At 43.7% G+C, this 13,934-nt stretch overlaps 1 protein-coding gene across 1 annotated transcript in view; it reads left to right on the plus strand.

The window, feature by feature from the left end:
- nrip1b (nuclear receptor interacting protein 1b) overlaps positions 1-13,023 on the plus strand; it is a 149,745-nt gene extending 136,722 nt beyond the window's left edge. The window contains exon 2 of the mRNA XM_037688165.1: positions 7,886-13,023. Within this exon, the coding sequence (XP_037544093.1) occupies positions 8,351-11,941 (3,591 nt within the window). The 5' untranslated portion in view covers positions 7,886-8,350 and the 3' untranslated portion in view covers positions 11,942-13,023. The remainder of the gene's footprint in view (positions 1-7,885) is intronic.
- Positions 13,024-13,934: the final 911 nt, after the last annotated feature.

A 13,934-nucleotide genomic window follows, 5' to 3' on the forward strand; every position in this document is an offset into this window, starting at 1 on the left:
TATTCTGTATGTATTTTATATTCTTTATGTATTTTATATTCTTTATGTAATTTATTCCTGTTGATCTTTGTTCTTACTGTAAAGTGTCCTTGGGTGTCATGAAATGTGCTTTTTAAATAAAATGATTATTATTATTTACATTAGGCATATTTGCACAAAGTACTAGTATCGGTGTCAATACCGCTGATAGCAGCACAAATTTTACCCGGTATCACATCGGACCAGAATTCCTGATATCGAACAACACTAATTTTAATCAACCACTGCCAAATGTTAGGGTTTGCCCATGTAGTGGTGCGTTTTTGTCTGTTACTCGCCTGTTAACAAAATATTTTATGAACCACAAGAAAAAATTTAATGAAACTTGTAAAAAGTAATCTTTGGATGTGCATCTACAACTGATTAACTTTTTAGAGTCGATCAGGTTTAAAGTGGCTGCCTCAATCAGTTGATGTATTTAAAAAAATAAATAAAAAAATAAAAAAATTATTATGACTGTTAATTTTATGGATACTGATGAACCAGTATCTTAGTTTTGAAGAAACATAAAATAACTTCATGAGCTCCTACAAATGATGAACTTTTGGGTCTAATCCAATTCAAGATGGTCACCATAGCCAATTGATCATGGAAAATGCACAACTGACTAGAGCACGGCTGATATGGAAATTTTGGCTATCAACGATACGATATTAGGAGGGTTATGCAACGGCTGATAACCAATATACAGCAGTCCCTGGCTACTTCACGGTTCATTTTTCGTGGATTCGCTCCAGTGTTTCCCCTACCCCTGCTCTAAAACTGTAAAACTGTGGGTGCAAACAGCACGTTGTGCAGACTGCAGGTGTGTCTCGAAACTTGGCCGAACAATTCCGGTAATGCAATGTCTGAAAAGTATCTCCGATTTGGCATATTATATTGTGGACTCAAGCACTGCATCAAGTTTCTGAAACCTTGGTCCTCACCAACTGAAAATGGCTGGTCACCCAGTGCCATGAACTCTATAACTTTCCTCATAGTAGCTTTGCTCTTTTCGTTGCTCATAAGATCTAACAGCAGCTCACCGACTGGCTCTTTGTTTGTGCTAGCTTTAGTTTTAGCCTTAGCAACTGACTGTTTTCTTCAAAAGCTACATACTCAGCTGTGTGGTTATTTCTTAAATGGCGAACAAGGTTTGTAGTATTGAAGGTCTTGGTTGTGGCTCCATCTTGACTTACTTCAACTTTACGCAAACTGCAATCTTTTGCTTTTTTTCTTTAATTGTATTGTACTTCCAAACCAACGACGTGGCTGCTCCGGATGACCTGTGACTATTGTTAACAATGCATGTGCAGACGTGACCTGGTGGGCGGTAGGAATGTGCGATATGGCATAAAATTCATATCACGATATGTATTGTGAAGGGTGGCGATAACGATATATATCGTGATATGTTTTGGGTATAAAACTTAATAGGAATTTTTTTTAAAGCATAGGGTGTCCTTTTGCTATCATATATTTTGAATTAAAAAAATTCCACTACTAGGTCCAGAGAGTTTTTAAATAATAAACAAATCAAGTATTAGGCTTCTTTCTTGTAGTGCAAAACAGTGCAAAATATATAAAATGTAGTTTTAGCCATATGTTTTAAACAAAAGAATATGTTGTTAATTTAACAATTTCCAGTCTTCTCACTTAAGAAATGAACAGCAACAGAGCAGCATTTTACACTGAAACACTTCACCCTCCAAACCTCTAGTTGGTGACTCCTTCTGCTTTAAGGAGAGCTGACACAAAATAAGTCTGTGACTTTGACCAGAGGGTCTCGCAGTAAAATCGCACAACACAGCGTTCTTATGACAAATCAGAGAGCAGGTTTCTCTAAAGCTGACCAACGCTTACTTTAACTTTCGACGGAAAAAAAACAAAAACTTTTGACGGAACACAGCGTTTTGTGCATGCGTCAGAATACGGCAACACTACGGCAAGCTGGGCATAGTTAGCATGTAGCTTTGCTACTTAGCCTTTGAAGAAAAGACTTTAACGCCACTTGCGCACAGTTTTCAACTCAAAAAAGTAACGATTAAATCTGACAGCTCTGATTTTATACTTGAACACCACTTACGCACAGTTTTCAACAAAAAATGTAATGATTAAACTGACAACTCTTGATTTTACATCAGACACAGCATTACTGCGGTTAGCCGGTAGAAGACAGATCTCTATCGTAGGCTAAATTTCTATCGTTTCTACCGTATATATCGCACATTCCTAGTGGGCGGGTCTGTTAGTCAATCCTCTCACAGCAGAGCAAAAGGGGACAGTGGCTGATTTTCAGACCTTTGCAGAGGCAGATACGATTGGTGGATAAAATCGGCTTTTCATTTAAGTATCGGCCGATCGCTGATCTCCCAAAATTAAGGAAATTTGGGCCAATCAATCGGCCGGCCAATTTATCAATGCACCCCTACTGCTGAGCTTTAATTGTCTAAGGGTTCAGATTTTCTATCAGTCACTTAAAATAATCTTGAGCAATAGTTCCAGGCTGTGTAAGCTTCTTTTAGATTTTTTTTTTTAGCACTAGCTACATTTTCTTTCAATCCAGTTCTTGGAACTGACAATTGTGAGAGGAACATTTTTTTGTTTGTTTGTTCGAGTCACTTAATCCTGACTAAAGCATTACAAAATTGCACTAAAGTTTGATAATAGGCAATTAAACCTTAGAGGTCAGAAAATTTTCAATAAATTGTCTTTAGATAGGTGGCATGGTGGCTCAGTTGGTAGAGCTGTTGCCTCTCAATGAGAAGGTCGCCTGTTCAAGAGATGAGCGCCCCGCCATGGCAAGTTATCTAGGGGAAACACTGGGTTAAAGGTAATGGATGGATGTCCATAGGTACTTTGTAACCAAAAAAACTATAATGGAAAACACATTTTTCCCATTTCCTTGTTGTTGTATAACATATATTACAGTAGCAGTGTTTGCCCTACCATTATACAAGCGGGGCGCCCTGTCAACAGAGCAGAGCGCCCCGCCTACCAAACTGAACTGCTCGCACCCCCACCCCACCCAACACCAACATAGTAATAAGCTAGCGGCACGCAATACAGGATCGCTAGCTAAAAAGCTAAAGGCAACGCTCATGCTGAACCCCTTCCCCCGCTAGTAAACTGATGGTACAAACAATGTAGCTCAGATGTGTCTTTGTCTCCCCCCCCCCCCACACACACACACACAAGCTGGAAACCAGTCAGTACAAGTAGCGCACAGCTCAGATTCCTCTCCCCCGTCAACAAAAATCACGGACTAAATGAGTTCTCCACCATGGCAAGTTATCTAGGGGAAACTGAATAGTGCCCTGCTTCTCTCACGCATCCTAACACCCGCGTTCAACAAAACAAATGCCGGCACTGCACAACACCACCACCCCACCACCCCTGTTGACAAATGAGCACCCTGCTAAGGCAAGTGACCTTGAGGGAAACACTGTTCATTGTATGTGAACTTTTGGGAATCACCTTATTGATAAATAAATACTCCTTTAACATTTTTTTGGGTGTAATAAAAAAAAGAGATTGAAAGAAACTGTCTGACACAGTTTGCAAGATTTGTTTTTGAAGAGTCCAGACTGTTAGTCATGGGCACACTCCACCTCACAAAAAGCCTCCACATGTGGTGTTGGATATTGTTAAGCCCTCAGAGCAGGACATGAGGCCCTCCTTCAGGATGGAGGCGGTTAGGGACATGCAGAGATGCATTTGGTGGGTTGCCAGGCCTAACCTCGTCTGATTCAGAAAGCAGGGCAACCGGCATAGAAGTGACAATCTGTAATTGGACTAGGAACTGTGAGACAAGTTAACCAGGCCATAGGGCCCCCCAACCAACCCCAGCATAGGAGGCCCCCAGGAGCATGATAGACAGGGTAGTAGGCTTGGTTTATCTCCCTGACTGTGAACCATATTGCTGAATAAAACAATTTTCCTGATTTTATAGAAAAATGTTTCCTTTATAACAGAAATCCTCTAACATCATGATCAACTAACAAAGAAAGCTTATGGTAAAACATGAGGGATAAACATGGATCACATGGTTCTCTGACATAAGCTGCACAGGCTCTACAGAAGTGTATTTGGGCAAAAACATTGACAAGGTCAACTGTAATTACAAAAGTTAACTGCTAGCAACAGATAAATTAACAGAATTCCATATGCTTTAACTGTGTCAGCTTTTTTCTCCTTTTTCCATTTTCCTGTTGCTGATTGGAGGAGCCCTATCCCATATTAGTCATCTTGCCAGGCCATGGTCAAGGTAAACATGTTTACAGTGCCAGTCAAATGTGGCGTTTCAGGCCATTCTATTATGACTACATTAGGCTCACTGGTGGTAAACTAGTCCTAATCCAACGCATCTAAGATTAGCGTGAAAACAGATGTCAGATGGCCCAGTGTGACCAGGTTGGCTTTTGTTGTTTTTCAGATTTGGGTCAGCAATTTAAAGATGGCCCTAAACTGTATTCAATGCTGACAGGCCAATCTCAATCGAATTATTTTACTTTATGCAGTCAAAACTGCACCAACTTGGAAAAGTATAGTTTGAAGAGCTCTTTAAATAATAGTCCATTTTGTTTTTTGTTTGTTTAATTTACTTAAAACTGAACCAATCTTACTGGATATGGTATTTAATTCTAGTTCATTTCCACCCGGGTAGTAATGTGTCATCTAGTTGCCCTTACTGTCATGACCTGATCCTGTCACAGACTGGGAGCCTTGTCCTCAGAGATGGATTTTAGCCTGATTAGAACATAATGCTTAGTTGTTTCTGGCCTTTGCCTCAGCTCTCTGTGAAGCGTTTAGACTGGTGCCTGTCTAGATTGCCATGGCCTTTCATCATAAACAGAGCTGCTGTCCTGTCTACTGACCTGCAATGTTGGCCTGCTCAGTGTGTGCAAAAGGTGAGGACAGCGTTGGAAAAGGGCAAGGACAGCTGTTGAGCTGAGATGGAAACTCTGTATTAATTAACCTTTGTTAGATGTGGCCAGAACTGTTCGATGTGTCCTGTATCCATGGAAACCACACTGACAAGAGTTCGGAGCAGAGGTATGTTAGGGCACCATTGCTGACACTGTCATGGCAATGTGCACCCTGGTGTCACTGACTGCCCTCCTGACAACAGTATGCTGTGACAGGCACACCTGATCCTTCAGCCACTAATATAGAACACACACCGGACAGTTGAATACAGTTTGCCTGTTACTCATACCCTTGGATTGCTACGCCACTAGATGAAGTAGCTGTTATTTTTTTTCCCCATCATATTTAGCTAAATGTAGTTTTTGTCTTTTGAATGAAATTAGTTTAGCTTCAAAATTCCTTATTGCCAGATATTGATTAAAACGATGCCGTAGTAAAACTCTAGTATTGGTATTTAAGTCAATACAGTAGTCCCTCGCTACTTCGCGGTTCGTTTATCACGGACTCGCTCTATCATGGCTTTTCAAAATAAGATTGGATATGACACGCAATTGGCAGATTAATAGATGAGCTGCACGATCAACATGGGATTTTCATTTTAAATGAATTATCCAGCAGCACGGTGGCACAACTGGTAGAGCTGTTGCCTCTCAGCGAGCAGGTTCCTGGTTCAAACCCCGGTCCGAGGGCCTTTCTGGGTGGAGTTTGCATGTTCTGTCCGTGCATGCGTGGGTTTTCTCCGGGTACTCCGGTTTCCTCCCACAGACCAAAAACATGCATGTTAGGCTGATTTTAACTCTAAATTGTTAGTAGGTGTGATTGAGAGAGTGAATGATTGTCTCGTTTGTCTTTATGTGTCCCTGTGATGGACGTGCAACCTGTCCAGGGTGTACCCCGCCCCTCGCACAATGATTGCCGGACATGGGCGAACCCTGTGACCCAAAGCGGAAGAAGTGGGTAAAAGATAATGGATGGATGGATGGATGAATTATCCATTTCACTTCCATTTTCTTATGTTTATCTGGGGTCGGGTTGCGGGAGTAGTAGCTTAAGTAGAGAGGCCCAGACTTCCCTCTCCCCAGCCACTTGGGCCAGCTCCTCCAGGGAATTCAGAGGCATTTCCAGGCCAGCTGAGAAACAGTCCCTCCAGTGTGTCCTGGGTCTTCCTCTGGGTCTCCTCCCGGTGGGATGTGTCCGGAACACCTCACCAGGGAGGTGTCCAGGAGGCAACCTAACCAGATACCTGAGCCACCTCAACTGGCTCCTCTAGACGTGGAGAAACAGCGGCACTACTCTTGAGTCCCGGATGATTGAGCTTCTCACTCTGTCTCTAAAGGAGAGCCCATACACCCTGCAGAGAAAACTCATTTCGGCCGCTTGTATCCGAGATTTTGTTCTTTTGGTCACAACCCAAAGCTTATGACCATAGATGAGGCTAGTAAATCGACTAGTAAATTGAGAGCCTCGCCTTTTGACTCAGCTCTTGCTTCACCATGACAAGACTGGTACAGCACCTGCTTCAGTGCAGATGCCACACCTATCCGCATATCGATCTCTTGCTCCATTTTTCCCTCATTCGTGAACAAGACCCCTCCAACCCATTTCAAGGGCATAGTGGTTACACAGCTTGCTAGTGACTTGGTCAAAAATGCAGCATTTAATGAGACTGCAACTGAAAATGTGCAGCTTTTCTTTAAATTTTCTCATAGTATGAAGTCTCCTGCTGTCATAACTATGTGAGGTAACACCTTTTCTTTCAGTAGTCTTAATTTTTTTTTTCCAGATGCTACACTGCACACATTAGCCTTACTAAGATGTTTTTATAGACGGCATACATTTTCTTTTTGAAACTCTTCCAAAGAAGCCATACTTGTTCAAGCATTTTTTACTGTCAATTTTAACGTTAATTTTTTTTTTTTTTTTTTTAGATTTTGGATACTCTCCAAAGATTTTTTAAAATAATTATTTCGAGCATTGTACAGAAACTTTCTGTGACTTCCACTCCTGAGATGAATATATTTCTTGAAAATGACCTTTAACCCTTCCTAAATTGAACAACAGCCATTCTCCAAGGTCACTGCTGGTATCTTTCCTATTTGACACTGTGTTAACACACCTGTATGCTCAACTTTCTGTATGCAACTTTCAAAACCATGGGTTTTATAGAGGTGGTCCCACTTGTTGGATTAGCTGCAACTGCCTGCTACTTACTCCTTATTGCTTTGGAAGCAGAGTGTTAAACAGCATTTAAAATGAATTATTACTTTGTTTGATACACCACATGTTCTTTATCTGAGGCTGCATTTACCAAACTCTTCGACTTGGTGATGACCAGATATTTTATTATGTCCCGATATGTAAATCTTGTTACCATTTTTGTATGCCCTCATACTTCTGCTGCTCAGTCATGCATATAAGCATAAATGCTTAAAGGCTTGCTTGCGTGTATATACCTGAGTGGGTGTCTGGCTGTTGCTTTATCTAGACTGTGGGTTGCATAGTGTGAGATGTAGCTCACGTGCATAAGGAGGCAGGAGGTGGTGGAGGAAGGATAATCCGTTGAAATGACAAACTGCATAAAGAATTAGGCACAGCTCTCACAAGGCCCTTCACTTTTGAAAGACATAACTGTGAGAGGCTTACTGCTCAAGATCTGAATGCTTTCAAGGTAGTAAGCTTGAATTTTCAATTTGGATCTAATCAAGCTTAATCTACATTTGACATCTTTTTGGTGGCTGTGAGGGAAGAGTGCAGAGAGGCGATGGAACCATGTGCAGTCAGTCTGAAATGTTGCTTAGTAACAGAAATAGTAGACAAGGTAGGGAATTTAATGTGATATAGTGCTCTACAAATCCCTGCTTCTCACATGGTTTTATTTTTTTCCTTTTTCCCCCTCCCCCCAACCACCTCTTCTTTTCTCTTTCACTCATTTTTATAGATCCCCCACCACCTCAACTGGGAGATCTACAGAGCTGAGAGGTGCCACTGACGGAACAACAGCCAGTCTGTGGGACTGACACCCCAAATATCCACCACCATGGATTGTGTCTACATTGCAATAGTGAAATCCTGCTGACTCCTCACTTGCCACTCGCACAAGGCTGAACCGAGGCCTTCTGGGATCCAGCAGCATTTAAAGGCATGCAGCAATGCCTTGGACACCCCCTGCCCCAGGTTGCCTCCAGTCATGGTAACTTTTTCACCAAATTGCTGAATGTGGCCATTACAGACGGAGAATAAATCCAGCTTGTTCATCTTCATCTCTTCAATATACTTACCTGCTGCAAAAGTCTGCCCTCTTTTTGGTATTTAGCAAGTACATGCCACTGTCAACCAGATGCCCTAAATTAATTTTATTTTCAGTAGCATTGCTAAGCCATATAAGGGGATCTGAGTATTGAACATGACTCATGGGGAGGAGCCTGGCACTGAGACACACAAGGATTCAGCTGTTCTAACTTATCTGGAAGGTTTACTGATGCATCCAGTGGTGGCCGGGCCTGGGGCCACGGCAGGCGAGAGGTCTGAGGCTGTCCACAGCAATCATGAGCAGGACAACAAGATGGGCAGTTCCTTCCCACAAACAAACCATGGCCCAGCAACACCCAAGGCTGGAACCAATGGGCCCACACTAGGATCCTCACAGCATCTGAAGAAGGCTCGCTTGCTGCGCTCTGGAGCCTGGAATGATCCAGGGAACCAGCGGATAAGTTCACCCCCAGTGGAACTGAACGTTCAAGGGGGTGGCCTACAAAATGGAGCTCTTGAGGAATCTCCTCAAGCAGGCGAGAGCACCCTTTTAGCTTCTCTGCTTCAGTCATTCAGTTCACGACTTCAGAGTGTGGCAATGTCTCAGCACTCTAACAAACCCACAAGTGAGTGTCCCTCTCCTTCCAAAGCTCCAGCAGCAGACAGAGAGCCTGTACCTGTGTATGGGACAGCCTCAAGCCGCTTGAAAGGCCTAATGAGGAAGAGCAAACTCCAAAATCACAACAACACCCCTTATAGTCGCCGGGGACACAGTCAGGACAGACCCCCAGAGTCCCCTCGATCCGCACACAGTGCCACACCTCCTGCTGCTTCCACAACAGCTGAATCGGTGTCCTGTGCAGAGCGTTTGAAGGCAGTGGCTAACATGGTGAAAATTCGTTCTAGCCCGGCACCCTCACCCAAACCCAGCGTGGCCTGCAGTCAGCTTGCTCTGCTGCTGTCCAGCGAAGCTCACCTCCAGCAGTACTCCAGAGAGCACGCACTCAAAGCCCAGCTCTCAGGAAGATCTGCCAGCGAGAGACTAGCTGCCATGGCAATCCAGCAACATGGCCAGGACAAAAGGCCACCAAGTGTGAGGGGGACTCCAGACACACTGAGTTCCTTAGTAACTCAAAATGGATTGACAACAACCACAGTAACAACAACACTCCCTCGAACAGCTGTAGCCAGTCCACAGAGTCCCTCTCTGCTGCGAGGCCACAGCCAAAGCTCCCCCACCACTCCCCTTCACGCTCCAAGCCAACCTCCCAGAGAGAAGCGAGGCTTTGACACTCGTCCAACTCGCCCACCACAAACGTGCAGCAGCTTGTTGCTGCTTCTGCTGAACAACCACAACAACCAGAAGCAGCTGACCAAGAATGGCCACCTGGAGGATATTGGTGACCTTCTGCCTCAAAGCGGGTCTTCTTCTGTCACATCAGACAGTGAATCCTCCACCCATGAGAGAAGCATTACCAAGGACAACAGTGATGCTGAGAGTTCTTACTCCAGCTGTTCCCCGATTGACCTCTCTATGCGAGGTTGTGTCAGTGTACAAGACACAAGGCCCAAAAATACACCTCCTCCTTCCTTGTCTTCCACCTCCACTCTCTCTTTTTCTATGACAGCATTTTCTGCCGCCCCAGAGTTATCTCTCAAAGCCAGTACTCAGTCCTCCACTACATCTCTTTCACCTTCATCTTTGACTGTCTCCTCTGCTTCCACTTCTACTGTTTCATCATCATCTTCTTCCTTTTCGACCTCCTCCCTAGACAAGCTCACACAGTCTTTGCTAAACAAGTGGAAGCCAGAGCCATCAAGATCAAATGTCTCAATCATCAAGGATCCTGAAATGAGCCCAGATTTTAAACCCCAACCTAAGGTCACTCTCATGCAGCTTCTTCTAGAGCGCAAAAATAATGACATGGCTAATAAAAGTGCTAGTAAACAGGATTCACCACTTGATGTAACTATGGCCACCATGTCCCGGAGTCAACAGAAGGGGCTGATGTCTTGGGAAGAGAGCAGAACAAAAAGTCCAATGGAAAGGCCTGTAGCCCCACCCCAGTCCCTCTATTCTCTTAGTCAAGACCCAAGTGGTGCACTCTCCCCATATTCTTACCCCTCTCCCCATGTCCAGTCCAGCCCACTTGATCTGTGTAAGTCTAAAACCTTCCCTGCTGAGACGGCTTCAGAGCCAGCCTTTAGTGCTAGTAAACTGTTACAGAATCTGGCTCAGTGTGGCACGACTTCTTCATCCTCCCCACCCGTTCCCTCTGGCAAAGCACTGGGTCAGGAGCTTGATGCCAACAGGCCCCTTGCTCTGTTGGAAAGGCTCAGTGTTCCAGTACACAGGACCACCACTACGCCACTGTCAGACGAAGCCTCCGGCAGTGGTACTCCTTTCAGTTACAAGGAAGCTTCTCCTCCTTCCTCACAGATTGAGAACCTTCTTGAGAGGCGTACTGTGCTCCAACTCCTTCTAGGAACTGGGTCGGCTGGCACTACATTCAACCGCAAAGAAAGGCCCATTGAGAGTGACCGGAGAAGTACGGAAGTAGCTGGGGATTGTTATGAGAAAAGCCCCTCCACCTCTGTCCTCTGTGACAGCTCTAACGGGCCCCTTTTAGACGTAAAGATAAAATCAGAGGTCTTGGAAGAGCTGGGACCATCTTCCATCAAATGTGAGGATGTGAGCAGTAGAAAGAGACTGAGTGTCTGTGAGAAGAAAAGCCCGCTTTCCAACTTTCAGCAGGACTTAAAAACAGAACCACGGCCAGCAGAAGTCATAGCTAAATATGGCCTCCTCAGCCAGCTGCTCAAACAACAGACTGCTACTTATTACAGTAGCACTGCTACCCAGGTTGAATCACAGTCCATACAGGTTAAAGAGGAGCAAAGGGATTATCCAAGTCCCAGTGCTAAGAGGAGACGCCTCTGCCCTGAATTAACCGATGCTTTGACTGTCGGCTCTCCAAAAGCAGTGGACAGCGGGAGCACAAACACGTCTGCATCTCCAACTGTTCAGGTGGAGCTTGAGCAGCCGGGTGGTCTGAAGGAAGAGGAGGTTCCTCCAAGTGAAACTCTCACCAGAGAGAGTCGTGGTTTCAATGTGCTAAAGCAGCTGCTGCTCTCTGACAATTGTCTAAAGGAGCTCTCCCAGCAGCAACAGAGGGCCCCGAGTCCAACAGTCCTGCAGGCCAATGGCAAAGCCAATGGAAACATTTTCAGTCAGCCGACTCATAATCACAATTTCCTCAATCTTCCCAGCTGGCCCCCCCATTGCTCCTTCAACTCAGGACTTCCAAATCACCTAAGGTCACTGCCCACCCCTCCTACAGGTGACAGTCCCATCCGCACTCCATGGATCCGCCAGCCAGCTCCGTGGCCTGTTGCTCAAAAACGTGATCCCCCTATGCTAGTCAAACAGGAGCCTCAGAGCCCTGTCCAATGGAGCAGTCAGGAGAATGAAGGTGAGGAGGAGGGTTGTGACTCGAACCCAGACTCTCCGCGGCTCTCGCGGTCCAACCCCATCCTGTATTACATGTTGCAGAAGGGCAGTGTCCACCTGAGGAAGGAGGCCCACAGTCAGGCGGAAGGAGTCCAGCCTGTGGTCAGAGTCAAAGAGGAGCAGATCAATGACATGCAGGGCTATGAGCGCAGCCTGAGCTCCACCCCTCAATCACCACAACACAATGACAAGCACAGCCATGAGGGCCAGGGGCTGAGCCAGTCATCCCAGTAAACCAAGATCTACCTTATGAAGAAATATACAAAGCAGAATCTAAATTGTTTACTTTGTTTTTCCTTTTTGGGATGACTTGTCAAATTGGATTAATGGAAAAAATGTGTATTTTTTATTTCTTTTGTAAAAACGAAATAAAACCATGTATTTTAGAAAGTAAGGTCATGAAATGGTAAAAAAGTGGTCTGTTTTAGACTAAAATGATGAAACTTTCACACGTGCAGCCCCTGCCATCTGTAATTATCCAAGTTCATTTCTATATGTAGAAGTCCTCCTACACGCTCCTCATTCTGTTTGACAGTTTATTTTGTAAATTGTACACATCACTTTTCCTTGCGTCCTCTTTGTTACCTCTCATAAAACATTTAGAGAGAAAATTTCAAGCAACATTTATTATTGATGACTCAAAAAATGTTAGCACTCAGTTCAGTAGACATTTTTCATTTTCTCCATCAGGACATTTTCACATCCACAGAGTCCCATTAATTTTAGATAGGATGCCAAATAAAGCTGTTCCCGGGCAGTCACTGTGGTCTATTACAACAATGCACATGATCCATATGATCCATTCATGCTTAGGAGGACCTTGAAAACAAAAATTCACACTGAGGATGCTTTGTCTTGCTTTTCTTTGAGCCTTAGGGCTGCGAGGAAGAATCCATCAGCGGAGAGTCGCTCGCTCTGTTTCGTTTTGTTTGTGCTGAACCTTTAAGGCGACATTTGACGGTGCAAATTCAGGGTGATGCGTTTGCAGATTGTGCACTTTTGGGCAGATGGGTCAACAGAAAGCGTGTGGCTCCTAACAGTTTGCATGCAAACAGGTTTCTAGAGCAACATTTAAAAGGCTGCATTGTCTGAGCAACTTATCTCACCATCCTAGTTTAAAAACACTTTTTGTGCAAACAAATGTTTGGTGTGATACAAATGGCGCTTTTTTGTTCTATAAAAGGACCACCTGGCATTTGCACTATCAAAACTGAGCCCATGATGTTTTTATTTTTTCCTATAACGATTAAACGGCATGTCACGGAAAAAAAAGTCAGTATTGTTATCTGAAGAGAATGATGGTTAGTTTGTTTTTTTGGGGGGGGCGGGGGGGTGTTATATAGACTTTTTTTGTGTGTGTGCTAATCTCTTATGTCAAAAGAAGTGCATGATAATAAACAGAAGTATACATTCTTTTTTTTTTTTTTGGTTAGTTTTTTTAAAAAGCTGGATATGTGTACCTGCCCACCGACTAATCACCCAGACAGTTTTAGTCTTGATGGACTTCTGCGCTCTAGCTCTTTAATTTTTCTTGTACTGTATTCTTTCTGCTTGATTTACACAGCTTGATTAATTTAGTCTTGTGATCTTTGAATACATTTATCTCATGTCTCTGTGATTATTAATACATTTTCACAACAATTAAAGATTTGTGTATATAGTACTTTCAGTATGAAATATGACTATTTTGTAATGTTTAAAAAAGATAATACCCTAGTTTTTAATGGCCTGATATGTAAATATGACTTGTATGCGTACAAGTGTACATACAAAGGCAGAGAATACTATGCCCATCTCCTTTGGTTGGTTTGTTTTTTGCATGTGTCTCTACGTGGTAAATGATAATCTATCCTGCGCTGTGTTGTGAAATAATGTTTGACTCTCCTCACTGCTGCCTGTTGCATGCAGACGCATGGGAACTACCTGTGTATCCCTACTGACGGCTGGGGAAAATGTCAAGTCTTAAAATAGATTTTTTTTTTTTTTAAATCACACAGCGAGAGGTTGGCTTAGATTATAAGCAGTTTCTAAATAGCATCAGACTGTTGAGCAAGTTGATGGCAAATAATGTGTGGAAAAAATAAATGTGCATTGAATATTTTTGTGATTTCTTTTTTCTGTTACTGTTGAAGCACCGTGAACGAGCATGGGGCTGTAGTTGGGGATGGACGATGGACGTACAATCATAGATCTGCATTGAAGAAATACATTTGTAGCAGCAAAAAAA

The sequence above is a fragment of the Nematolebias whitei genome, chromosome 14 (genome assembly GCF_014905685.2).
Source record: "Nematolebias whitei isolate Nwh7 chromosome 14, NemWhi1, whole genome shotgun sequence".
Taxonomy (NCBI): Eukaryota; Metazoa; Chordata; class Actinopteri; order Cyprinodontiformes; family Rivulidae; genus Nematolebias; species Nematolebias whitei.